This window comes from Rana temporaria, chromosome 13, assembly GCF_905171775.1.
Source record: "Rana temporaria chromosome 13, aRanTem1.1, whole genome shotgun sequence".
Taxonomy (NCBI): domain Eukaryota; kingdom Metazoa; phylum Chordata; class Amphibia; order Anura; family Ranidae; genus Rana; species Rana temporaria.
Genome location: NC_053501.1, coordinates 7939185 through 7966439, shown reverse-complemented (window position 1 = coordinate 7966439; position 27255 = coordinate 7939185). Strand labels below are relative to the sequence as shown.

Below are 27255 nucleotides of genomic sequence, written 5' to 3'. Positions count from 1 at the left end.
TTTCTCCAAAGTGAGGGGACCATTGTAAACGGGACATTGGAAAATTTCCCCTTACTTCCTGTTCTGGTGGCAACTCGAGATTCTGTATTTTTCTGTCACTTCCAGCTCTGGTGGTCACAGGACAAATAGAGAACATAATTCTTTCCAGTGGGGACAAAGAGAGCAAAAAAAAAAACTAACCCCTCCCTGCTCTATACAAAAAAAAAAAAAGGAAAAATGATTTAGGTTTTAGGAAAATATGCAGTGATTGTAGGTGACCAGCTATTAATTTGTGTGTATTTGGACTATTGCAGACAATCTGCCCGTGTTTGTGAGCAATCAGAACGGATATTACTATCACTCCCAGACCAGCCTCGACCGCAGTCCTCACGACTTCAATGGTAGAATCCGCAATGGCAGCGTCTACAGCGCTCACAGCACCAACTCGCTCAACACCCAACAACACTACATGCAGCCGTCGCCCATGTCCTCCAATCCCAGCATTACAGGAAGTGACATCATGAGGCAGGAGTACATCCCCACCCACCGGCACAGTGCCCTCATCCCTCCCTCTTACCGCCCGACTCCTGATTACGAGACGGTGATGAGGCAGCTGAACAGGGGCGTCATGCATTCGGACAGGCAAAGCCACTCGATGAGGAACCTCAACATCGGCAATTCCTATGCCTACAGTAGGCCGGATGCTTTGGTGTACAGTCAACCGGAAATCCGAGAGCATGCCCAGTTCACCTCCCCCCAGTCCCATCATTATCCGTTCAACCTGAACTACAGTTTCCACAGCCAATCTCCCTACCCTTACCAGGCCGAGAGACGCCCAGTAGTTGGAGCAGTAAGTGTCCCCGAACTGACCAATGTCCAGCTTCAGGCCCAAGACTACCCGGCCTCCAACATCATGAAAACTCAGGTATACCGGCCTCCTCCTCCGTATCCATACCCATACCCGCGCCCAGCCAACAGCACCCCGGATCTAACCCGGCATCATACAAGCAGCAGTAACCCTGACCTTATCACCAGGAGGGTCCACCATTCGGTGCAGATGTTTCAGGAGGATAGCCTTCCGGTGGCTCATTCCTTGCAAGAAGTCAGCGAGCCATTAACGGCGGCCCGCCATGCCCAACTTCAGAAGAGGAACAGCATAGAAATCGCAGGGCTGACCCATAGCTTCGAAGGAATGAGGGTGAAAGAGCGGACTGCGTCTTCTTCCTCCGCCAACGTGGCACCGCAAAGGATCATGCCAACAGATTCGCCAACCAATGTTTACATAGAACGCGCTAAAGAGGAGCAAGGTGCTGAGCAAGAAAGAGGCCGTTACGGGCACAAGAAGTCTCTCTCAGATGCCACCATGCTTATTCACAGCAGTGAGGATGATGATGATGACAATGAGGAAGAAGACAACATGGCGAATGTCCCTCAAACGGCTCATTATGATCGGTCCCAACTCCGAACAGTCATGGAGACCTATCCAGATGAGTCGGAGCCCAGCTACCCATACAGCTCCGTGCCACTCAATCATTTACACATCTATGAGCACAAACCAGTGGAGGTGGAGAAAGAAAGGCGGCAAACCGCCATCAGTCCTCTACAGTTTACAGGAGACCTCCTATCCAACAGGAGAGGGAGCGGCACAATACCCCCCTCCGTATCCGAGTCCAATCTCATAGCTGGCACGGTGACGTATAGAGTGAAAAAGGAGCCCATGAAAAAAAGGCCGGTGTCTGATGTCCTGTCCGGAAAGAAGGACATAGTTGAGGGTCTTCCGCCTTCAGGGGTAAGTACAATTCCAGTCACTCGAATATTGATTGGGGGTTGGAAAACTATTTAATATTTTAGCTGCTTTAAAGGGAAGCTTGGGGTCAGTTTTATTGATGAAGCTGTAAGCTAATGTTTCCTGTTTATCAAGCTAATCTTAACTGCTTTGCTAATAAAATTATATTTACAGAGTTCAAATGTTGAAGCTTAGGCTAGCCATACATTTTACATTTCTCTTGTACAACTTTCCTTTTAGATTTCCCAAAACCATATAATATGAGGTCAAACCAGGGCAGATCCTAGGGTTACAGACGCCTGGGTGCAGAAATATTTCTGGCGCCCCCACATGGGTGTAGTCATCTTACTAACTCCTCCCATTTACACATGTTTCTATGTTTACGACTCAAACACAGAGATGCTCCCCTAAGAAGTCTTCATTAGTTTCCCCCATCAGAGCCTCCCAGCAGATGTCCCCCATCAGAGCCCCATACATCAGGTGTCCCCATAGATCAGTACCTGTCCAATAGATCCCTGTAGCTCGGGCGCGCTGGGAGCAGAAGCACATTACAGGGGGTGGGGCATACGTGGCATCTTTGGTTACTTGGAGGGTGGCACTCATAGAGCATTTCTGGGAGTGCACGGGATGATTGGCAGCAGCTCCAGCCAACCCAGAAGCCTCTCATCACACCGCCTATGGGAGAAGAGCCGACACACGCAGAGGGGGCGGGGCAGACAGGAGACTGCTCCACGCGCACCGGACAGAATTAATTAGTGGAGCCTAGTGCCGGAACGTGTTTCGGTACTAGGCTCCGCTGTGGTACCCAACCCGGATTCCGGGGACAGTGGGAGGTATGCGCTCCTTTTGTCAGTTGCCAGCGGAGAGAGCAAGCGGGATGGGGAACCGCAGCACTCGCTACATGCGCTCGCCTCTGGACACAGACAAGGAGGAGGGAGGGGAGCACTTTGGAGCTTCGGCGCCCCCACCTCTGCGGCGCCTGGGTGCGGGGCACCCCGTGCACCCTGCCTAGGATCGGCCCTGGGTCAAACCTAAACACTTTCAAGTTTATTACAATCAGGGAGGCCCTTGCACTATGTAGTAGACATGTGCAATTTGTTTCGATCTGAATTCTTTTTTTTTTTTTTTTTACGAATTTCAACATATTCAACAAAACTTGTTCAACAAACTTTTCCGAATATTTGTAAATAAAAAAAAAAAAAACATAAATTCGATGATCTGAAATTCGTAAATTCGAAAAATAATCTGAAATTTATAAATTAAAAAAAATCTGAAATTCGTAAATTAAAAAAAAACGAAATTTTGTAAATTGGGGAAAAAATCGGAAATTTGTAAATTCGAAAATCTGAAATAATAACTAATAATAACGTAACTATTACTAGCTATTAAATTATAGGTATTGTAATTTCCTTTTCAATGTGGCCGCATCAATGAATACGAATTTTTATGAATTTTACAAAATAACGAATGTCGTATTTAAACAAATGCCCTTTTTTCTTTTTTAAATGTTTTCTGCTTGTGTTTGTTTTATACCATTATAGGGTATGAAAAAAGGTATCCGAGCAGAAGTTAAAAAAATAGGACCTTTGAAGCTTGCTGCTTGGAACGGTCTCGTCCTGCCCCGCATGCCGCTACCGGATGACGAGAGGGAGGAGCATCAAAGTATAAAAGCGTCCAATGACGAGCGGGTAATTGGCATGCTTCAAAATCCTCTCACTGAGTGGTGCTCTGATTTTGTCTATGGCGCTTTTAAGACCTTATTCACATGGTTGGTGGTAAAAATGGGTGGTTGATCAACCTGACAGAGGTTCTAACCCTTCCACACTTTGTCTATCTACAAGTGGCTTCCTTTCTAATTTTGTTGGCAAACTTTATAGCCTCTTTCCTCTTTGGTGTTGCATGTCTTGTGTCTTAACTGTGACTAGGTGCACATAGCTGAAGTCCTTCATCTAACCCCGTTATGTTTGTCACAGTGTAAAATTCTAGAGCAGCGGCTTGAACAAGGCATGGTCTTTACGGAGTATGAGCAGACCCTGAAGAAGCGATTGCCCGACACCGAGTGCTCCATAGCGCGGCTGCCGGAGAATGCCGAGCGGAACCGGTTCCAGGATGTCCTGCCCTATGATGATACTCGGGTGGAATTGGTCCCAACTAAAGAAAATAACACCGGGTATATCAATGCCTCCCACATAAAGGTGAGTCCACTACTGTGTCATCCGCCACTTTCTTGCCACCTCCCCCGGCTCCCCGTGTCATTTGCCACCTTCCCCCGGCTCCCCGTGTCATTTGCCACCTTCCCCCGACTCCCCGTGTCATTTGCCCCCGGCTCCCCGTGTCATTTGCCACCTCCCCCCGGCTCCCCGTGTCATTTGCCACCGTCCCCCGGCTCCCCGTGTCATTTGCCACCGTCCCCCGGCTCCCCGTGTCATTTGCCACCGTCCCCCGGCTCCCCGTGTCATTTGCCACCGTCCCCCGGCTCCCCGTGTCATTTGCCACCGTCCCCCGGCTCCCCGTGTCATTTGCCACCGTCCCCCGGCTCCCCGTGTCATTTGCCACCGTCCCCCGGCTCCCCGTGTCATTTGCCACCGTCCCCGGCTCCCCGTGTCATTTGCCACCTCCCCCGGCTCCCCGTGTCATTTGCCACCTTCCCCCGGGCTCCCCGTATCATTTGCCACCGTCCCCCGGCTCCCCGTGTCATTTGCCACCGTCCCCCGGCTCCCCGTATCATTTGCCACCTCCCCGGCTCCCCGTGTCACCTTCATTCACCACCCCCCCCGCCTCAGTGTCACCTACCCCCCGCCTTATGGTGTCATTTGCCCCCGGCTCACAGTGTCACCTGCTCACCCCCCAACTCAGTGTCACCTGCCCCCAGCTCGTGGTGTTACCTGCTCACGGTGTCACCCACCCCCCTGCTCACGGTGTCACCTGCCCAACCCCCCCCCCCTCGGCTCACGGTGTCACCTGCTTAAAGTGTCACCTGCCCCCCCGCCCCCGATTCATGGTGTCACCTGCCCCACCGCCCCCCTAGCTCACAGTGTCACCTGCCCCACCTACCCCGGCTCCCATCACCCTGGTTCTCTCTATATTCATGTTACCAGAATTTTTTTTTTTTAATGAATCTGTTTATTTTGTAGGTAACTGTTGGCAGTGTGGAGTGGGATTACATCGCCACCCAAGGACCTCTGCAGAATACGTGTCAAGAATTCTGGCAGATGGTCTGGGAACAGGGGGTAGCCATCATCGCCATGGTAACACTGGAAGAGGTAAGCTGCACCATTTTACATTTACCATAGACTACCAAGATAGATGATTTTCTACTTTCATAGTTTACTTAGGAAAAGCCCAATTAGAGGTGGAAAATATGGAATATTTCGAAAAGGTTGTATGAAAGTTTGGCACTCATATTCTCTTTTTATTCAACATTTATTCAAAATTTGCACCACTGTAAGCGGAACCTGAGCTTTGCCCATGAATGCCAATCTTTTATCTTTTTTTTTTTTTTTTAATTTGCACCAAAATCTTTTATCAATGAGGTTATACTGCTGCCTCCTTCAAATTTGTTGCCATGGAAATATGGGATTTATCGTTTTGATAAAAACACAAAATGTATTCTGGCTCTGATAGGCACTTCCGCACAGCCAACCAGCTGCCGTTATTCAGGTATGCGGCGCCCTATGTCCGGCTATCTGAATAGACCAGCGGCAGCTGGCCACAATAACATACATTCATGCAATGCATTAAAGGGCCCATTTTTTTTTTATGACTACAGGAGGGGGGGTGTCACCCGGGCGCCCCCTATGGACGGGCTGCCACTGGTAGGCAACCTCCGCCCTCCAGCTGTGGTGAAACTACCAATCCCATCATACCTTTGCCTCTAGGCAGTGGCGTCACTAGGGTTGCTGTCACCCGGTGTGGTAAAACATGGTGTCACCCCCGCCTCTGTCTAGGCTGCCCAGCACCAAGCAGGCAGCGCACGGGCACGGAGCGCACCCCAAACCAGCCCCTGTAAATGATAGTATAGGGCAGCATAGTGGCAGGTTAGGGTAGTATAGAGTGGTATAGTGGCAGGTTGGTGTAGTGGGGTGGTATAGGACAGGTTAAGGTGGTATAGGGCATGTTGGGGTGATATAGGGTAGTTTGGGGTGGTATAGGGCAAGTTAGGGTTGCATAGGGCAGGTTGGGGTGGTATAGGGCAAGTTAGGGTGGCATAGGGCAGGTTGGGATGGCATGGGAAAGGTTGGGGTGGTACAGGGCAAGTTAGGGTGGCATTGGGCAGGTTGGGGTGGTATAGGGAAAGTTATGGTGGCATAGGGCAGATTGGGTTGGTACAGGGCAAGTTAGGGTGGCACAGGGCAAGTTGGGGTGGCATGGGAAAGTTTGGGGTGGCACAGGGCAGGCTGTGGTGGCACAGGGCAGGCTGGGGTGGTATAGGGCTGTTTGGGGGGGTACAGGGCAGGCTGGGGGGGGTACAGGGCAGGCTGGGGTGGTATAGGGCTGTTTGGGGTGGTACAGGGCAGGCTGGGTGATACAGGGCAGGCTGGGGTGGCACAGAGCAGGCTGGGGTGGTACAGGGCAGGCTGGGCATGTCAGCTAAAAAAAACAAAAACCGGGATGGTGTCACCCCTCTAGCGGGTGTCACCCGGTGCGGACCGCATCCCCCTAGCAACTACTCTGCCTCTAGGGTTCATGCCTGTGATTGTCAGGGTCTTGCAATGTGTCTTGTAGTTTCGCTAAAGCTGGAGGGCCAAGGTTGCTTACCCCTGATGTAGCCAAACAACCCAACCTATGGAGTGCCTTCAGGGTAATGGTTCTGGTAGTAGGTTTCTTCTATTTCCCATATAACGATGTATCCAAACAATTCAACCTATGGATTGTCTCCAGGGTAAAAGTTGTGTGAGATGGTTCCATTCCTTCTTTTCCTATTTACCATGAAGCCAAAAACCCAACCTATGGAGTGCATTCAATGTAATAGTTGGGTATCGTCATCTAGAATATTCCCATTAAATCTCTCTTCTGTTTCTCCACCAGGAGGCAGGCCGGGAGAAGAGTTACCGATATTGGCCAAGGCTTGGATCAAGGCACAACACTGTTACCTACGGGAGGTTCAAGATCACCACCCGCTTCCGCACCGACTCCGGCTGTTACGCCACCACTGGCCTGAAGATAAAGCACCTGCTGACCGGGCAGGAGAGGACTGTGTGGCACCTGCAGTACACAGACTGGCCGGAACACGGACACCCTGAGGACCTGAAGGGCTTTCTCTGTAAGCTCCATACATTGTGTTATGCTACCTTTTGCTATGTGCAAATTTTCCTACAGCCCTTACCAAATTAGTTTTCCTTCTAGAATGCGCTATGGTTTTCAACCTCCATCTGGAGAGCCCTCTCCCCTTCCCCATTTTCCCTACCTGAATAAGAACTAGCTAATTAAACAGGCAGAAGCAAGGTCATGGTTTGACACAGCGGAACCTCGGATTACGAGCATAATCCGTTCCAGGAAAATGCTCGTAATCCAAAGCACTCGCATATCAAAGCGAGTTTCCCCCTTGAAGTCAATGGAAATGAAAATAATTTAGTTCCGCATTGACTTCAATGGCATGCAATACCGCATGCGGCCAGAGGTGGGGGAGAGCCTCGGAAACGTCCGGAAAGGCCCGAGGACTGTTCGGCTGACCTCGGCAAACCTCGGAAAGACTCCGTTCCCAAGCCTTTCTGAGATTTGCCGAGGTCAGCTGAACTGTCCTCTGGCCTCTCCGTGCATTTCTGAACGGCGACGATCGGCTCTGGCGCCACCCCCCCCTAAGGCCAAACGCGGTACTGCACAATTTTCGGGGCCGAACTTATGCTTGGTCCGAACTGCTCACCCAAGTTCTGACATTGATTTTATTGCTCACCAATATTTCAGTGGGGTGCAGCCTTGGGGGGGGGGGGGGGGGGGGGATGGGCTGAACCACGTCTAAATGTTGGTGAACATTAAGGGGTCCATTTGTAAATGTTTGCACATGTGGTTCACACATTTTCCCAGTTTATTCCGATTAGAAAAATGTGTAAATCTGGGGTGAAAGGCAATAAATGGACATCTAAAAGTTTTTTGTTTTAGCGAACATTTCTTATGAGTTTCTCATATCCATATCAAGATGCATATCTACATCCAATATTATTATTATTTTTTTTTTATTTATTTACTATGTAGATTCCCAGAGCACCATGGGTTAGCTGTAAACCAATTACAGGATAAACTGCCTTATTACTGCAATGTTTTTAGTCTTCATGGTTCCCGCCATGTGCATGTCACATATATGAAACCTATATTTTAATATTATTATTATTAATAACATTATTATTATTATATACCATTATTGTGATATTTATATATAATTCTAAAAGGATGCTAAATGTTTGTTTTTATAGCTTTTTAATACATCCATTTTATTGCTTCGTATTTTTATTTTTTTCAGCCTATCTGGAGGAGATCCAGTCTGTCCGGCGGCATACAAACAGCACAAATGACCCCAACACCCCAAACCCCCCAGTGCTCGTCCACTGCAATGCGGGTGTTGGTCGGACCGGAGTTGTGATCTTATCTGAGGTTATGATTGCATGTCTGGAGCACAACGAGGTGCGTAAAACCGAAACCGAGCCGAGCAAATTCAAGTTTTCCCCAACTCAAAAATTATCTAAAACGACAGTAATACTGTAGATAAAAAATATACAGATTATTTTATCATTTATAACGGGGGTCTCCAAATTTTCTAAACCAAGTTTATTGTCCTTCAGACTTTAGGAGGGCTGGACTGTGGCCAGTGGGAGTGGAAATTTCCCTGGCATCAGTGGGAGTAAACATCACTACATTTGCTGTAACTAGGAGGAATGGCGCCCCATCTTTGGTATCATTGGGAAGAAAAGCGCCCCTTCGTTGGTATCATTGGGGGGAATAGCGACCCAACATTGGGAGAAATGGTGCCGTATCATTGGGAAAAGAAGTGCTACACCGTTGGTGTCATTGGGAAGAATATTGCCCCATCGTTGGTGTTATTGGGAAGAATAGCGCCCCATCTTTGGTATCATTGGGAGGAATAGCGACCCAACATTGGAAAAAAGAGTGCCCCATCATTGGTGTCATTGGCAAGAATAGCGCCCCATCATTGGTATCATGGGCAAGAATAGCGCCCCATCTTTGGTATCCTTGTTTACACACACCTCTCCCCGTTCTTCTGCTCCTGTGAACGATCGCAGGACACCGGCGGCGATCGGGTCACAGAGCTTCGGACCGGGTCGCGGGCGTACGCCCGCGACCCACGAATGGGCACTTAAAGGGGACGATCTGTACGTGTCTGTGCCCAGTCCTTAAGGGGTCTCCAAATTTTCTAAACCAAGTTTATTGTCCTTCAGACTTTAGGAGGGCTGGACTGTGGCCAGTGGGAGTAGAAATTTCCCTGGCATCAGTGGGAGTAAACATCACTACATTTTCTATAATTGGGAGGAATGGCGCCCCATCTTTGGTATCATTGGGAAGAAAAGCGCCCCTTCGTTGGTATCATTGGGGGGAATAGCGACCCAACATTGGTATCATTGGGAGGAATAGCGACCCAACATTGGGAGAAATGGTGCTGTATCATTGGGAAAAAGAGTGTTACACCGTTGGTGTCATTGGGAAGAATAGCGCCCCATCTTTGGTATCATTGCAAGGAATAGCGACCCAATATTGGGAGAAATGGTGCTGTATCATTGGGAAAAAGAGTGTTACACCGTTGGTGTCATTGGGAAGAAGAGCACCCCATCGTTGGTGTCATTGGGAAGAATAGCGCCCCATCTTTGGTATCATTGCAAGGAATAGCGACCCAACATTGGGAAAAAGAGTGCCCCATCATTGGTGTCATTGGGAAGAATAGCGCCCCATCATTGGTATCATGGGCAAGAATAGCACCCCATCTTTGGTATCATTGTTTACACACACCTCTCCCCGTTCTATTGCTACTGTGAACATTCGCAGGACACCGGCGGCGATCAGGTCCCGAGCTTCGGACTCACGGCTGGGCACTTAAAGGGGACGTATCTGTACGTGCCTGTGCCCAGTCCATAAGTGGTTAAAAGCCACATTTGAAAGGAAGTTCCCATTCCTATAATTTAATAGTTATTAAGTTAGTTATCGAATTTCCAAATTCAGGAATTTCCGAATTTTTGAATATCTGAAATTCAGAATTTTCACATTTCTGAATTCAGGAAATTACAAATTTGGATGTTTCCATATTAACAAATTTTGTCGAAATTCATAAAAAAAAAAAAAAAAAAAAAAACGAATTAGGAACGAAATGAATTGCACATGTCTAGAACCCAGTAAATCTACAGATTGCCAGGGGAACCCCATATATGCGTAGATATGCCGCAGGGCTCGCTGGGGACCTGAAGGGAGGCGGGGGATAATTCTCACCTAGGCAAAAAAATACTTTGCAACACGAATAGCATTTATAAACGAAAAATGGAAACCTCCACGGTTGGAATTTCCGACAAGAAAAGTTTGATGTGAGCTTTTGGTCGGAAATTCCGATTGTGTGTAGGCTCCATCTGACTTATTCTGTCGGAAATTCCAACAGCAAAAATTTAAAAGCTGGTTCTCAATTTTTTTCCTACAAGAAAAGTTCTAGTCGGAAATTCCGATCCTCTGTATGCAAAAAAAACACGCATGCTCTGAATCTATTTGACGCATGCTCGGAATCGCTGAACTTCATTTTTATCGGCTCGCCGTAGTGTTGTACGTCACCGTGTGTATGCAACACAAGTTTGAGCCAAAATCCCGTCGGAAAAAAATCCACGGTTTTCTTGTCGCAATTTCCAATCGTGTGTAAGAGATGGAGGGGGAAGGAGGAAGGGCAATTGTCAGGTCACCTGTGGCCAGGTGACAAATGCACCCCATTGGAGACAGGGGTGCACCGCAAGGTAGTGAACCCAATAGCAGGCTGCTGTGGATGGACAGGAAACGTAAACCCAAGATTCCCCAGGGCACGGAGTCTAAGGTCCAGCAGGTGTTCACCAGAGCCTCTAGTGGCGAGGATGGCCTTCGCTGCAGCTGAACCCAGGTCGCGGCTCCTGGGGTCCCCCAGGTCACACTCCGTAGGGAGAGAGGGGAAGCAGCCACTGAGGACACAAGGGATAGTGATGGGTATGCCGAGGTCGGGTAACCAAGGGACAGGCCAAAGGTCAGGGTCACAGGCAAACAGGAGTAGTCAGAGACGAGTCAAAATCGGTACACAGAAAGGTAAACGTAGCACACGGCAGACAGGAACACAAGCTAACAAACAAAGTTGAACATCAAAGCAGACCTGCAGTGCAACAGTTAATATAGACTTCCTGGGGTGGATCTATACAGGGAGGAGATGATAAAAGGAAGCCAGAAAGAGAGTCAGGCCTCTAATGGACACATGAAGGAGAAGGTAAGCTGCCAGACATTATTGCATGTCCATGACAGCAATATGACATATTCTTTAGGATGAAGGTCCACTTCAAGAAAGGGTCATCGGGGGTGTGTGGGGTACAAATGTGGCTCAACTGTTTTTAACGCCTCCCCCAACAGCCCATCCAAACAAGCCATCAAGGTGGTGTGTGGCTTTGCTGACCAGTTAAAAAAAAATCCTCAGGGGTGGGACCAAGTTCAGCTTTTGCAGCAAAAGTCAAGATTTGCATATTATTTTTTGTATTGGTCTCTGGATCTCCTGACGGTTTTTTTTTTCTCCGCTTAGACATTTATTCATCCTGTGCTGTCTGAATGGCTCTGATTAATGACTCTTGATTTTATTGCGCAGATGCTGGACATCCCGTTCATGCTGGACACGCTGCGGCAACAGCGGATGTTGATGGTGCAGACGATCGCCCAGTACACCTTCGTCTACAAGGTCCTGATCCAGTTTCTGAAAAGTTCCAGACTTATCTGAAAACCTCAGCGCAGGAGCCCCCCCCCCCCTCCAATCCCCGCTACGGAACAGACTGCCCCGTCTGTAGACGGTAGTCGATAAGTTGCCGGGCGATTTATCTTCTGCCTTAGATGGGTAAACAGTGTTACATTTCAGTTGCAGTGAGGCTTCTGGTCCGTCATGCATAGAACCCGTCGGCGGACTTGGAATCCGGACTGGCTCGGGGGGGGGGGGGGGGGGGGTCGTATTTTTTTGGCAATCGAGGCCCGAGTTGTGCTAAGCTGAGATACGGACAATTGGAACTGGAATGTGAAGCCTCCTTCTCCCGCAGTGCCTGTATCCGCACCTAAAGAGCTGCGACCACCAGAGGGCGCTCTGTTACATGCCCCCCCCCCCCCTGTGCCTTTCTAAACGCCTCTCTTTGCAGGGATAACTCGGACTACGACGGAAGCAGTATTATACATCGCTGTGATTTTACTGGTTGAAATCAAGAACTAAGGCTTGTGATGTTTAAAGCACTTTTTTTATTTTTTATTTTTTCTGCTTTTTTTTTATATTTATGATGTTGCAAATATTTTAACCCATGGTGTTTTTTTTTTTTTTAATTCAGCACATGTAGTTTTTTTTTTTTCTTTAATAGTGAGATTGCAGCTGTGTGCGGAGGGCTGAATACGATCCGTCGGCCTCCGGGCGTTTTGTATCAATGACCCTGTTAGAGGGATTTGTAAGGTTTTTACTGGAATGAATTTGCAGATGCGTGAAATATTTGGGTTTTATACGAATTTTGCTGAATTTGAAGTGGTAAGAATATTTTACATTTTTTTTGCTTATTTTATTTTATTTTTTTAAGGAATGTACGTCCCTTCTCAGTGTATCTTTGCCAAAATCTTTTTCCTTTTCAACTGCAAACCTTTTTTTGGGCAAAATATGACTGTAAGCACAGCTTAGACCAGGGGTCTCCAAACTTTCTAAATAAAGGGCCAGCTTACCCTCTTTCAGACTTTAGGTGGGCCACACTGTGGAAATTGGGAGTAGAGAAGGTCTCGAGGTCAGTGAAGAAAAAAATAGTGCCCCATCATTTGTTTCAGTGGAAGCAATTGTGCCTCATCATTGGTGTCAATGGGGGAAATTTTGCCCCATTGTTGGTCCCCTTGAGAGGAATAGGGCCCCATTGTTGGTGTCATTGGGAAAATTGTGTCCCAGCATTGGTATTAGTGGAAGGAATTGCGCCTCTTCATTGGGAGAAATTGGTGCCCCATTGTTGGTCCCATTGAGAAGAATAGTGCCCCGTCATTGGGCCCCCCATTGTTGGCACCATTGGGAAAAATTGTACTCCAGCATTAGTATTAGTGGGAGGAATTGTGTGCCTTCATTGGTGTCAGTGGGGAGCAATTATGGCCCCAAGGGCCGGATAAAAGCAAGCAAAGGGCCCCATCTGGCCCCCGGGCGCAGTTTGGAGACCACTGGCTTAGACCAGTGTTTCTCAACTCCAGTTCCCAAGGCGCCCCCCGACAGGTCATGTTTTCAGGCTTTCCTTTATTATGCAAAAGGTGATTTGGTCAGTTTCACTGCTTTAGTAATTACCACAGCTGTTTCATCCGAGGGAAATCCCGAAAACATGACCTGTTGGGGGCGCCTCGAGGACTGGAGTTGAGAAATGCTGGCTTAGACTTGGCATGATAAGAAATGATCTATGCAGGCAGAAATGATGTGGCTAGCTTGTGGAAAATTAACTTAAAAGGTAAACAACCCCTCCATTTTTTTTTTTTTTAAGGCTGCTTTTCAGGGCGGTCTTAATAGCATCATGGGCCCCTGGGAAAATGCTCTGGGGGCCCCCTACAATGATGACAGTGCAGGTAAACAGACATCAAGTAGGTAGGAGACAGACGGCCTCCCCTGTGTATCTATCGCTCTCAGTGCCATCATGAGGTCCCCAATTTCGGGGCAGCGTGGGCTCAAGGACCAGCTGCTTTGGGGGGAAAAACAGGGGCCACTGGGCAGTGCCCAGATGTGCCCACTAATCTGAATTCACTGCACGCTGTGAGCTTCTCACAATGTGCATTAGGAGCTGCAGCAAGTCAGATTAAGCCCCGCCTCATTTCCTTTCCTCCCTAGCCAGAATGTCCCTAGCCCGTGAGCTGCGGTGGCTCAATGCGATTGGCGCTGCGCTGACAAGCCATTCACCTCTGCAGCTAGGGGTTCGGATCCCGGTCTCGGCTACATGTGAATTGAGTTTGGTGGTCTCAGCCCGGCTCCCGGTGGGTGTGCTATGCGAGGTAAGCCTGCACTTAGTACGCCCACCCCCCTCCCACAAAAATCACCACACTTACAAAATGCACTCGAAATTGGGTTAACGCACGCACTTTGACCACGCGGTCTCTAAAAAGAGAGGCGAAGGACTAACAGGGCTGGTTGAGCGGGCTAGATCCTCTCACACCCTTATAGGGAGTCCCTCTGCCCCGTTGGGCTTCAAAGCGGAGCAGGTAGGGTGGGCTGTGTGGGAGGACCCCCTCACACACCCGGCAAAAAAAAAAGAATGTCCCTAGCCCACCCCATTCATTCATTGGATTTAATTTTTTTTCAATCCATGGAGGTCCAGCATCACATGTGGGTGTTACCTAGGGGTGTCTGCATGCAAATGAAGCCTACCTAGAAACGCCCACCCCTCCAGACTGACACCCACCCATCAAGATATTTGCATAACTCCTCCCACTGCTTGCATCAGGACTGGAGGGGGGGTGGGTGGGTGTCTTGAGAAAACTTCTAAGGCAGGGTGCTGTGATGTTTTCATCAAGCTATGTTCAACACCCTGGTCATTTTTCTTTTAAAGGGTTGTAAACCTCAGACATGAAATATGAAAAAAGCATATCCCTCTATAGCAGGGATCCTCAAACTATGGCCCTCCAGCTGTTGCGGAACTACACATCCCATCAGGCATTGTAAAACTCTGACATTCACAGACATGACTAGGCATGATGGGAATTGTAGTTCCTGAACAACTGGAGGGCCGTAGTTTGAGGACCCATGCTCTATAGTGTGTACTTGTCTCAATCCAGAGCACTAAGTGTCATTTCTGTCTGCTGCCTCCTTACTCTGCTATCAGCTTTTAAGTTTTTCTGACACAAAGAGCCTGTGATTGACAGTCTAGGCTCTGTTCCCATGCGCTGTGTGAAAATGGGGGGGGGGGGGTTGTGTCCCTCCCCTCCCCTTCAATCAGCTCTCATTTGCTGTCCTCACTGAGCTCTGCAGTGTGTGGCGGTGCCGTCAGCCGCTTTTAACCCCCGAGTAAGGGTTAAAAGCGCCCGTGATGCGGCGCTTCATAAGCCCTTTTCAGGCGCTTCGGAAGCGGTGCCCATTCCATCCAATAGGCAGGGGCCGTGTGTGGGCGGTGGTCCCCCTGGACCATACAGGGGGTATGGCTCTGGAATAGGATGTCCCAAAAATTCCATCTCAATGAAGAAGTTTAGTGTGGAGGAACTTGAGCGTCCTGCACAGAGCCCTGGCCTCAACCCTACTGAACACCTTTTGGGATAAATTGGAAGGTTTATTTCCAGCCAGGTCTTCCTCTCCAACATAACAACTTTCTATTTTCTCTGAAGAGAAGAGAGGAAGGTGTCGTAGCCACATGCAACAAGGCAACTCCATATTACTGGTCATGGTTTTGGAATTGGATGTCCCAACAATCCCGTATAGGTGTGACGGTCAGGGGTCTTCATACCTTTTTGGTCATATAGTACCGTGTTTTCCCGAAAATAAGACCTACCCCGAAAATAAGACCTAGCGTTATTTTCCAGGAGGGCTGCAATATAAGCCCTACCCCGAAAATAAGCCCTAGTTTAAAATGTTTGTAACATCCTATAATCCACTCTATTACAGTAGTATATAATGTACAATGTGTGTTTTTTTTGTAATATAATTGCGGGGAAGAGAGCTCCGGCGGGTAACAGAAGTGCAGAGCGGCGCTATAACGAAGGTATTTGGCACAATTATATTACAGAAACACACACATTGTACATTATATAATACTGTAATAGAGGATTATAGGATTTTACAAGCATTTTAACTCAGTTCACACTGGGGATTCCTGACAGGCAGGGAGGGAGAGGGGGAGAGAAGACCGCACATTACATGGTAAGACCTACCCCGAAAATAAGCCCTACTGTGTCTTTTGTTGCCAAAATGAATATAAGACCCGGGCTTATTTTCTGGGAAACACGGTATATGGCCAAAGATGACAATCTTCATGCTGCAGTTTTCTTCCTGCCCTTTTAGATGGGGGTAAAAAAAAAGAATATTAAATCAAAGACCAGGAATGGTAAGAAAGCAGGGATGGACTGGCCATTGGGACTACAGGGAGTTTCCCGTTGGGCCGATGGCTCAGTGGGCCGGCTTCAGTGACAGCGGACTGCCGCCCCCCTCTACTCCTCTGTCTCTCCCTCCCCGCAGCGCTCACCTGGGGGGAGCAAAGGAGCAGGGGGGAGGACCAGAGGAGCAGGGGGGAGGACCAGAGGAGCAGGGGGGAGGACCAGAGGAGCAGGGGGGAGGACCAGAGGGGAGGACCAGAGGAGCAGGGGGGAGGACCAGAGGAGCAGGGGGAGGACCAGAGGAGCAGGGGGGGACAGAGGAGCATGGGGAGGGGACAGACAGCTGACTCAACAGCTATGGCCTGGGAGTTTCTCACTTCTGCCTAACCTTGTCCCATAAGGGGGGGCACCAAACTGATTCTTTCCCCCGGGTGAAATAATGTCTAGCTTCCCCACTGGTACTGCCTATAAGAGTACCAGTACCAGCTGTTCTACTCTAATAAATAGAACGGCTAGTGGCTAGTGAAGGGGGAGAGGGGGCTTGGGTGGCCGGGGGAGTGCGGGAGTTGTCCGGCCGCCATGGGAGAGACCTGTCATAGTGGGCCAGTCTGGATATAGTCCAGGGCCAAATTTCTGTCCCAGTCCAGCCCTGTAAGAAAGACCACCTGTGTGCATTTTAAAACTCCGAGACCTGATTGGCTGCTCAAGCTGGGCATAGGATCGGCACTAACCGATAATGCCGAAAAACATCTCTTCCATAACCCCTTATCAGATGGGCCACTTTGATCCCCAATGTCGCGTCTCCCAATAGATATATTGTAATTGATTTTGGACTTTATTGGGTTGAGATGGTCTTGATGCAACTTTTATTGTTGGTAAATGGTTTTGGTAAGTTTTTTTTGTTTTTGTTTCTGGTTTTGGTAAGTTTTTTTTGGTTTCCGCCACATACTTTTTATTTATTTTTTTGGTTGAGAGATTTTCGTGCTTCAAAAGATAGCAAGATTTAGAGAAGTCCCTTTTTTCCCAGAACTGACATTTCGGTGGCGGTATAGGAATATTCTATAGGTGAAGAATGTTTTTTTGTATATAGTGTAAATCGGACCGGACGATGAAGGAATGGACACTGCGAATAAAGACAGATTGGTTGCAGGGTGCAGAGGTGAACGCGCAGGTTATCGATGGAGAGGCGCATGTGAATGGAAACCATAAGGCTGCTTTCACATTGCAGCGTGGAGCCGCGGTGACGGTATAGCCGCGCTATTTGTAGCGCGGCTATACCGTCGTGTTTACCGCGATATTCGGGCGCTAGCGGTGAGGTTTTAACCCCCGCTAGCGGCCGAAAAAGGGTTAATACTGCCCGCTTTGTGGGCGGTATTACCGCGCTTTCCCATTGATTTCAATGGGAAGGCGCGGTGAACACACCGCTCCTATACCGCGGTAAAGATGCGGCTAGCAGGACTTTTGGTGCGCTCCTGCTAGCGCACCGCTTCAATGTGAAAGCCACATTGCAGCGTGGAGTCGCGGTGACGGTATAGCCGCGCTATTTGTAGCGTGGCTATACCGTCGTGTTTACCGCGATATTCGGGCGCTAGCGGTGAGGTTTTAACCCCCGCTAGCGGCCGAAAAAGGGTTAATACCGCCCGCTTTGCGGGCGGTATTACCGCGCTTTCCCATTGATTTCAATGGGAAGGCGCGGTGAACACACCGCTCCTATACCGCGGTAAAGATGCGGCTAGCAGGACTTTTGGTGCGCTCCTGCTAGCGCACCGCTTCAATGTGAAAGCCTTCGGGCTTTCACATTGAACACTACAGGGCATGATTTTTCATGCGGTATAGCAGCGCTATTTGTAGCGCTGTACCGCATGAAAAACGCCCCAGTGTGCAAGGGGCCTAAGAGCAAATCGGATCTCTTATCTATAGGCTGGATTCTGATTGGCTGTCATGGTGCAGTGTATTATATTTGTACCAGTAGGACCAAACGAGCTTTGTTATGTGAAAAATACCTGCAGAGAAAATGTAACGTTGGATGTTTTTGTTACGCCCAGATCGGCATAATACAGTATAAGCCGCATTTTTGGGCAATTTGAGGGTAAAATATGACCGAAAGTTATATGTACGTTAAACTATTTACCCCCCCCCCCCTCCCCTCCTAGTACAGGAACCTTTTCTGAAGTCGGAGCGACTTCAGTAGTGTGTATTAAGACAGCTCCCATTCACTTCCATTAATTTTCTCGACCACGCGACTTGGGGCAACTTGGGGAGATTTGAAGTCGGATTCCCAGGTCGCCCCAGTGTGAACCGGCTCTTAAAGTGGATGTAAACCCATTTTTTTTTTTTTTGCTGTCACAATGTAGAGTATAAGATTTCCTATCATCTGTGCCCAGTCTTGCCACACAGAGTTAATCCAGCTCTGAGCAATCCTCTTTTATTGTTCAGTGAAATTAAAACAGACTTCCAGATAAAAACCTGTCTAATTAAAAAGTCCGTTCCGCCCCCTTGCTTCGAGTGACAGGTTATTTACATATCTCTCCTGGATGTTATCATAATATGAGGTGATCCACAGTTCATAGACAAGTGACCAGTATGTGTTATGTGGGGAGAGAGAGAAATCCACCCCTCCCCCCCCACATAACACATCCTGGTCCCTGATATGTCCGAAACCGACATGCTTTTGATGTGAAAATCCCGAGATCTTAGCTGCCCCGCCTCCTGGCATGGTGGCCATCTGTAAGCCCAGGGGCCCCATAATCTTCTATTGCCGGGGCCCCTGGTTTTACTGAGCCTGGCAACCCTGATGGGGGGGCCCCCTAGTGGCATGGGGCCCTCGGGCAGTGCCCGAGTGACTCAATGGTCAGTCCGCCCCTGGTAGGATTGTGTCTGTTGAATTATAATGATCGTTTTTATTGGTTTCTATGGGTTACTGCACTTTTTTTTTTTTTTTTACCACATTGTTAATTTTTGCACAGCTTTTTACAAATCCGTTCTTCAGTTTTTTTCTCTTAAAGTGGAAGTAAACCCGCCTATCATTCTCAGCCAAGGAAGCTGCCATCTTGGCCTCTGTTTAATCTTCAACTGCCATGATGCTGCACATGTGATCAGTTATGACACCAGCCATTGGATGGTGTGACAGTTTGGTTGAGAGCACAGCCAATGAGACAGTTAGCATTTCCGGCATGCCGGGAATGTAACTGTCTTTGGAAACTATTAAATCATTGGGTTTACTTCCGCTTTAAAGTGGAGTTTCCATCCCAATTTTTTTTTTTTTCATTATTGTGCTCATTAGACCTAAAAAAAGTTAAAAAAAAGATTTTTTTTTTTTACTCATCTGGAAATGCCTGTTGCTATGCGGTCCCACGAAATCTGCCTTTGGATCCATCTAGGATTCTGACATCATCTCCCTCTAATGCTCCTGGGAAATGTGTGTCATCATTTCCCAGGATGCAGTGCGCTGTCCAATTATCACTCCCCATCCAAGACTTCCAGGAAGTAAGTGCTTGTGGGCTTCACAATGCCCACAAGCAAAATGACACCGGTGTGGACCTAGTTTTATAAACTATCTTTTTTGAATAACTATGCGGAGCGGCGGCGGATTGTAAAATAGTAAGTGACCGGATTTATATTATAAAAACGCAGGATGAAAGGACATACATTTAAAAAATGCTAATTGTGGTTGGAACCCCGCTTTAAAGCGATCAGCAAAGTACGTGGCGGGGGTTGGGTTTTGGTATATTATACTAAGCAAGGTTTGTATTTATTTAGAACCGCTGAGATATTTTTATATATTTGAGATACCCAATGAGTGCCTTTTTATTTTTTATTATTATCCAGATAATGATTGTATACCCTTTGCAACCAATCAGAATGAATATATTGCAGCACACTGACATGATTGGCTGGAATGGGATACTGCTAGCGCTGGATCAATTGGGAAAAACCTGACAAATGTATCGGAATCTATTCGCAGATCTGCCAAAAAATTGTTCAATTCAGGAATCTGGACAATCGTGAATTTGTAGGATTCTCAAATCTTCATATTGATATTCAAATGAAAAAAAAAAAAGAATGCAATTCACTGATCTGTGAGCTGATTGGTTCATCGCTGGCTGACCTGTACTTTTGCAGTTCACCTTTTGCTCTTTGCATTTCATTAAACAGAACAGATAGATGGTAGATTTGGTGGCCTCGCTGGTCTCGTGTCCCATGACTGGCTCTTTAGCGCCCCCCAGAGTTGATTGTGGGGGGGTTCCCAATTGTGTACCATATTGTACAATGTGTACGGAGCTGTGGGGTGTACAGTGTAAGGCGGTGTACAGATTCTGTGTGACGATAAAGCTTGTTTTACCAAATATGTAATATATCTGATATTTTATGCAAAATGGACATATTTTTGCCATGCAAATAAATATTTCAAGCAGAACTCCAAGCCTCAGACTCTTTATTGGGGGGGGGGTTAGAAATAATACAGGGCTTAACCACTTCCATACCGGGCTTTTATACCCACCTCCATACCGGGCCTATTCTGGCACTTCTCTCCTACATGTACAAATCATCATTTTTTTTGCTAGAAAATTACGCAGAACCCACAAACATTATATGTGTTTTTTTTAGCAGACACCCTAGGGAATAAAACGACGGTCATTGAAACGTTTTATCTTGCACGGTATTTGCGCAATAATTTTTCAAACGCCTTTTTTTTTTGGAAAAAAATTGTTTCATGAATTAAAAAAATAACAAAAAAGTAAAGTTAGCCCAATTTTTTTTGTAAAATATGAAAGATTATGTTACACCGAGTAAATAGATACCTAACATGTCACGCTTCAAAATTGCACACACTCATGGAATGGCGCCAAGCTTCGGTACTTAAAAATCTCCATAGGCAACGCTTTGAAAATGTTTACAGGTTACCAGTTTAGATTTACAGAGGAGATCTAGTGCTAGAATTGTTGCTGGCACTCTAACGCACGCGGCGATACCTCACATATGTGGTTTAAACGGCGTTTACATATGTCGGCGGGACTTGCGTGTGCGTTCGCTTCTGCGCGCGAGCTACTGGGGACAGGGGCGTTAAAAAAAAAATGTTTTTTTTTTACATATTTTTTTACACTTTTTTTTTTTTTTATCACTTTTATTCCTATTACAAGGAATGTAAACATCCCTTGTAATAGGAATGTGTGTGACAGGTACTCTTTATGGAGAGATGCAGGGTCAATAAGACCGCACATCTCTCCTCCAGGCTGGAAAGCATTAAATCGGTGAAAAAAAAATTCACCGATCTCATGATTACAGTTGCTTAGCAGCCGCAATCACGGCTTTGTTACTTACGGGGACCCGGGCGTGACGTCATCACATCGCGCCCGGGTCCTCCGACGGTCATAGAGATGACTGGTGACCATCTGGTCACCAGTCATCTCTATGCTTCCTGCCAGCGCCGGACGATTCGTTCTCCGGGCCCCCGATGGCACGGGAAAGCCCAGAGAAGCACCGGATGGCGGCGGGAGGGGGGGGATGTCCCCTCCCGCCGCCTGTAAGAACGATCTAGCGGCGGAACCGCCGCTATGATCATTCTTACGTTGCGCAGAATCGCCGGCAGAAGAGAAGGATATCTGAATGATGCCTCTAGCTGCAGGCATCATTCAGATATCCCCCCCACAAAGCCCAGGACGTCATATGACGTCCACTCTGAACGGTAGAGGTCCTTTGTGGACGTCATTTTACAATGGGCGGGTATTGAAGTGGTTAAGTGCCCAGCCGTGGGTCGCCCGCCCAGCTCGCGCTCAGAAGCGAACACATACACAAGTCACGCCCGCATATGAAAACGGTGTTCAAACCACTCATGTGAGGTATCGCCGCGGTCGTTGGAGCGAGAGCAATAATTCTAGTAAAAAGCCTCCTCTGTAACTTAAAAACTGGGAACCTGTAGAAATTTTTATGGAGATTTTTTAAGGGTCAAAGTTTGCTGCCATTCCACGAAATTATGAAGTGTGACATTTTGGGTATCAATTTACTCGGCACAACATTATCTTTCACAATATAAAAATAAATTGGGCTGCTGTTTACCGTTGTCTTATTTTTTAATTAAAAAAAATAATAATTTTTTCCAAACAATTGTGCTTGTAAGACCGCTGTGCAAATATGGGGTGACAAAGTATTGCAACGACCGCCGTTTTATTCCCTATGGTGTCTGAAAAATATAAATGAAAAAAGTAAAAAAAAAATATATATATATATAGAGAGAGAGAGAGATATTTTCAACTTGTAAACAAGTTTGAAAAACAAACCCAGTCCTTAAGTGCCGGTTCACACTACCGCCACTTGGGATCCGACTTGTGTCGCGTGACATGAGAAATTCAATTGAAGTGAATAAGAGCCATCTTAACCACTTAAGACCCGGACCATTATGCAGCTAAAGGACCTTGCCCCTTTTTGCGATTCAGCACTGCGTCGCTTTAACTGACAATTGCGCGGTCGTACGACGTGGCTCCCAAACAAAATTGGCATATTTTTTCCCCACAAATAGAGCTTTCTTTTGGTGGTACTTGATCACCTCTGCGGTTTTTATTTTTCGCGCTATAAACAAAAATAGAGCGACATTTTTGAAAAAATAACTATTTTTAACTTGTTGCTATAATAAGTATCCCTAAAAAAAAGATATAAAACAACTTTTTTTTCCTCAGTTTAGGTCGATACGTATTCTTCTACATATTTTTGGTAAAAAAAAAAAAAAAATCGCAATAAGCGTTTAACATTTGGTAAATTTATAGCGTTTACAAAATAGGGGATAGTTTTTCTGGCATTTTTATAATTATTTTTTTACTAGTAATGGCGGCGATCAGCGATTTTTTTTCTCGTGACTGCGACATTATGTCGAACAATTTTGACACATTTTTGGGACCATTATCATTTTCACAGCAAAAAATGCTATAAAAATGCATTGTTTACTGTGAAAATGACAATTGCAGTTTGGGAGTTAACCATTAGGGGGCGCTGAAGGGGTTAAGTGTGACCTCACCTGTGTTTCTAACTGTAGGGGGGCGGGGCTGGATGTGTGACATTATTGATCGTGTTTCCCTATAACAGGGAACACACGATCGATGACAACGCCACAGTGAAGAACGGGGAAGCTGTGTTTACACACAGTACTCATCGTTCTTCAGCTCCGGGGACCGATCGTGGGACTCCAGCGGCGATCGGGTCCACGGAGCTTCGGGCCGGGTTGCGGGTGCGCGCCCACGGCTGGGCACTTAAAGAGGACGTACCTGTACGTGCCTGTGCCCAGCCGTGCCATTCTGCCGACGTATATGTGCAGGAGGCGGTCCTTAAGTGGTTAAGTTCAGTGTTGTTTTCTGAAGACCAATATATTTAATCCTACGCGTTCAGGTGGACACAGTGAAGAGACGGCAGACTACAGGATCTAATTTTTTTTTTTATTGAAAAATAACTTAGTACAATTATAATATTTCTACAAGCAAAATGGCCTCCCTACAGCCCGCCACCTGTCCAGTAAACTTTACCGAGGTGGAGACAAGGCCCGAGAACATGAACTCAACATCGCCAACTCTTAGCTATCTGATTGGCTGCGTTTCTGCCATAAATAAACCAATGTTTTAAGGCTTTAGGCCAACTTGCTTTTTGTAACAATAAACAGTGTTTCCCGTAAGACTTGCCCTCGTCCGTTCTTCACCTGGCTAAGAGCGTTGCGAAGGTTTACGCATTAGAAGTTAATCGTCAGAGATTTATGGTCTATAGCTTTATAATTGATGCCAACGCCATCTATTAGAACGATCGATCGCTTTTCCTAAGAAGTTTCAAGTCTATAGAAGGTTCATAAAATTGGATATTAGTAGCTTGGAAGGGGTTTCTTCTTCTATCAATAAACGTCTTCCTGTGTTTCTGCATAGAGCTGAAAATAAAAATATAGATTGCCCTTTGCTGCTCTATCGGGCAATTGCTTCCTTCAAGGATCGCTGAACTCAGAAATGTTCGCAGATGCTGGTCATTAAAAGTTTGTAATATTTATTCTGGATCTGGTCATTACTAACAATGACCAAGACGGGTGGATAACCTACAGCAGGGGTGCCCAACCCCTTTGAAGAGCGAGGGCCACTTAAGCAACTTGGTAACCAGTCGGGGGCCATAATGAGCAGAGCGGGCGGATGACAGGTCAAGGCTACTCTATAGGCCCTCCGATCCGCCCAGATGAAAGGGGACAAATTTTCTTCTGTTTTTCGGATTGGAGGTAGGCGGGCGTAAACAGACATCTGTCGCTCTATAGAGGTGAATTGAATTGCTTTGTTGTGGTTTACCCACACCGCGGGTGCAGCCTAGTGCTCCTGTGTCTATACTTTGGGTTAGCTGAACTTTACCATAGACTCCGCCTGTGGCGAAAGCCGACACTGTAGAGGAAGCATCGGCTTAGGGGCTCTGCTCCACAGACGTTTTCTTCCTCTACCACCAGCTTCATTCACAACACTGATGCTGTGGTATGGTGGGTCAGCAACCTGCGATCTGGGCTTGCCAACCCACCAATCCAGAGCAGAAGTTCGTGGGCCACATCAGAGGGCTCCGCGGGCCACTGGTTGGCCACCCCTGACCTACAGTATATGGCCAATAGCTTGTGGACAACCGACCATCACACTTATAGGAGCTTGTTCGACTTCCCATTCCAAAACCATGGAGTTCCCTCGCCCCCTTTATGGCTGGACCAGCCTCCACTGTTCTGGGGGGCGACTTCCAACAGATTTTGGAAGTGGGAAGTTGCCCCCCATTCAACCACAAGCATTTATGAGGTCAGGTCATGATGTTGGATGAAAAGATCTGGGGGGTCAGGTCAACCTTCCAAAATCAGCCCAAAGATGTTTAGTAGGGTTGAGGTCAGGGTTCTGTGCAGGACACTCGAGTTCCTTCACACCAGTGGTCTCAAGACTTTCCAAGCAAAGGGTCAGTTTACTGTCCTTCACTGCAATGGTGTTCAGTAATGTTGTTGAGGTCAGGGCTTTGTGTAGACTGCTCGAGTTCCTACACACCAAAACTGGTCACGCCCTGTCCTATGGAGCTGGCTTTGTGCACAGTCATACTGGGACAGGTCTTCCTCTAACTGTTACCACAAGGATGGAAGAAAACATTTATTATGGTAACATAACATAAAGCACTGCTCTGAGGAAGGGGGCATGTCCCATCGAAACACGTTGGCTGGTATTGTCATCCACACATTCGTTGAAGTTGGGAGAGCAGATTTCTGGATTCTGTGCTTTATGTTATGCCACCATTCGCATTTGGCTATGTTTTATCTTATGCTTTATTAAAGTGCTGGAGTTACTGCACTAGGCGTTTGCGCCCTCTTTTGTCTCTTGTTATAAGACAATTGTCTATATCAGTGGTCTCCAAACTGTAGCCGGGGGCAGGATGTAGACCTTTGCTTGCATTTATCTGGCCTGTGGGGCACCATTTTTCCCAGTGACACCACAAATGGGGAACTATTCCTCCCAATGATCCCAACAATGGGGTACTATTCCTTCCCCTAATACCAAATGTGGCAGTTTTTACGCCCACTGATGCCAGGAAAATGTCCACTCACGCTGGCCACGGTTCAGCCCCCCCTAAAGTCTGAAGGACAATAAACTGGCCCTGTGTATAAAAAGTTTGGAGACCTTTGGTTTATAACGTCTCTGTATGCTGTAGCATTAAATGGTACCCCTCCCTAAACTACATTATTTCGAGAGGGGGTCCACATACTTTTTGCCATACAGTGTACATATCAATAGTTTTACAGTGGAACCTTGGTTTACGAGTAACACGGTTAGCGAGCGTTTTGAAAGACGTTTTTAAAGAAATTTTGACTCGGTTTGCGAGCGTTGTCTCTCAAAATTCAAGCTAATGTGGCCTGCAGTACCGCATTTGGCCTGAGGTGGGGGGGGGGGCGCCAATCGGAAATGCATACAAAGAACCTCGGAAAGGGCTCTTTCACATGGGCGGCCCGTTCAGGTCCGCCTGCCAGTTTTTTAGGCAGACCTGAACGGGCGCTCTGTGCTCCTCTATGGAGCCGCGGATGTCAGCGGTGACATACCCGCTGACATCCGACTCCAAAGTGTGGCGGAGGAAAAACCTACTTTTCCATCCGTCTGGCGGATCGAGTGAACACGGACAGAGGGTCCGTGTTCATCCGATCCCCCCCATAGGGGAGAGCGGAGAAAAGACAGGGCGGTCCCTGCACAACGGAGCGATCCCCGCTGAGCAAGCGGAGGTACACGGGGCGCATCATTACTGATCCGCCCCGTGTGAAAGGGGCCAAATGCTTGTGAATGGGCTCTTTTCCAAGGTCAGCCGAAGTGTCCTCGGGCCTTTCCCGAAGGCACTCCACCGACCCCCCTCCTCGCCTCTGGCCGCTTGCGGTATTGCATGCCATTGAAGTCAATGCGCAACAAATTATTTTCGTTTCCATTGACTTCTATGGGTTAAACTCACATTGATATGCGAGTGCTTTGGATTACGAGCGTTCTCCTGGAACAGATTATGCGAGGTTCCACCGTGCTTGATTCTAATTCTGTTTGGCAGGTCATATGATTCACCTACCTCTGCCACACTGTATAGAAGTTGATGCCATTTGTAAAGCTCTGTAGATCCTCCAGGGTCACTTCTCCACTATGCTCACTGGACAAACTACATGACCCGTCTGGAGTCATTGTCCAATGAAAAGACAGGTGACACCAGGTGAAGCTGAACCCGGAATGGCGGTGTCGCGTTCAAAGCTGTGCAGTGAAATCTTCTAGTTGTGTGTGAGAATCACAAGACCGGCCAAAGAGCATTACTAGTCTTTTGGCAGGTAAAACAGATGCCGCGATTTTTTTTATTGTTTTATTCTAGAATGCCGATACCAGAAAAGTACAAATGAGGATAAAATAAATCCCCCTGTGGTTATAGAACGTTTGAAAATAGCAGCACATATAAAAAATAAAATCATTGTGCAATCTAACCTCATGGCTGTACTGGTTGGTCCCCTTTTTTTGGCTTATGAAGAGACTTTTTCTTTTAGAGGTTGTTAGCCAATAAGAACATTCTAATGGTCATAGCCCTATATTAATACCCGTAAGTCACAACTACAATTCATATAGTCGGCAGTTAAAGAGAAGCCGCATGAGAGAAGAATGGGGCCGTCACCGCTAGTTTCCTTCCAACAATACCAGTTTCTAGTAGACATGTGCTATTCGTATCGGTCCGAATATAATTTCGGATACATTTTTGGTTATCCAGAGGTTTGGCTGTATCTAAAATCTCAGAATGAA

General features: G+C 47.3%; 1 protein-coding gene across 1 annotated transcript in view; it reads left to right on the top strand.

Moving 5' to 3' along the window:
* The window catches only part of PTPN21 (protein tyrosine phosphatase non-receptor type 21), a 77097-nt gene extending 65192 nt beyond the window's left edge, over positions 1 to 11905 (top strand). Inside the window, exons 13-19 of the mRNA XM_040333924.1 lie at positions 294 to 1768; positions 3307 to 3453; positions 3739 to 3960; positions 4900 to 5028; positions 6794 to 7028; positions 8223 to 8383; positions 11565 to 11905. Of these exons, the coding sequence (XP_040189858.1) occupies positions 294 to 1768; positions 3307 to 3453; positions 3739 to 3960; positions 4900 to 5028; positions 6794 to 7028; positions 8223 to 8383; positions 11565 to 11693 (2498 nt within the window). The 3' untranslated portion in view covers positions 11694 to 11905. The remainder of the gene's footprint in view (positions 1 to 293; positions 1769 to 3306; positions 3454 to 3738; positions 3961 to 4899; positions 5029 to 6793; positions 7029 to 8222; positions 8384 to 11564) is intronic.
* The last annotated feature ends 15350 nt before the right edge of the window (positions 11906 to 27255 follow it).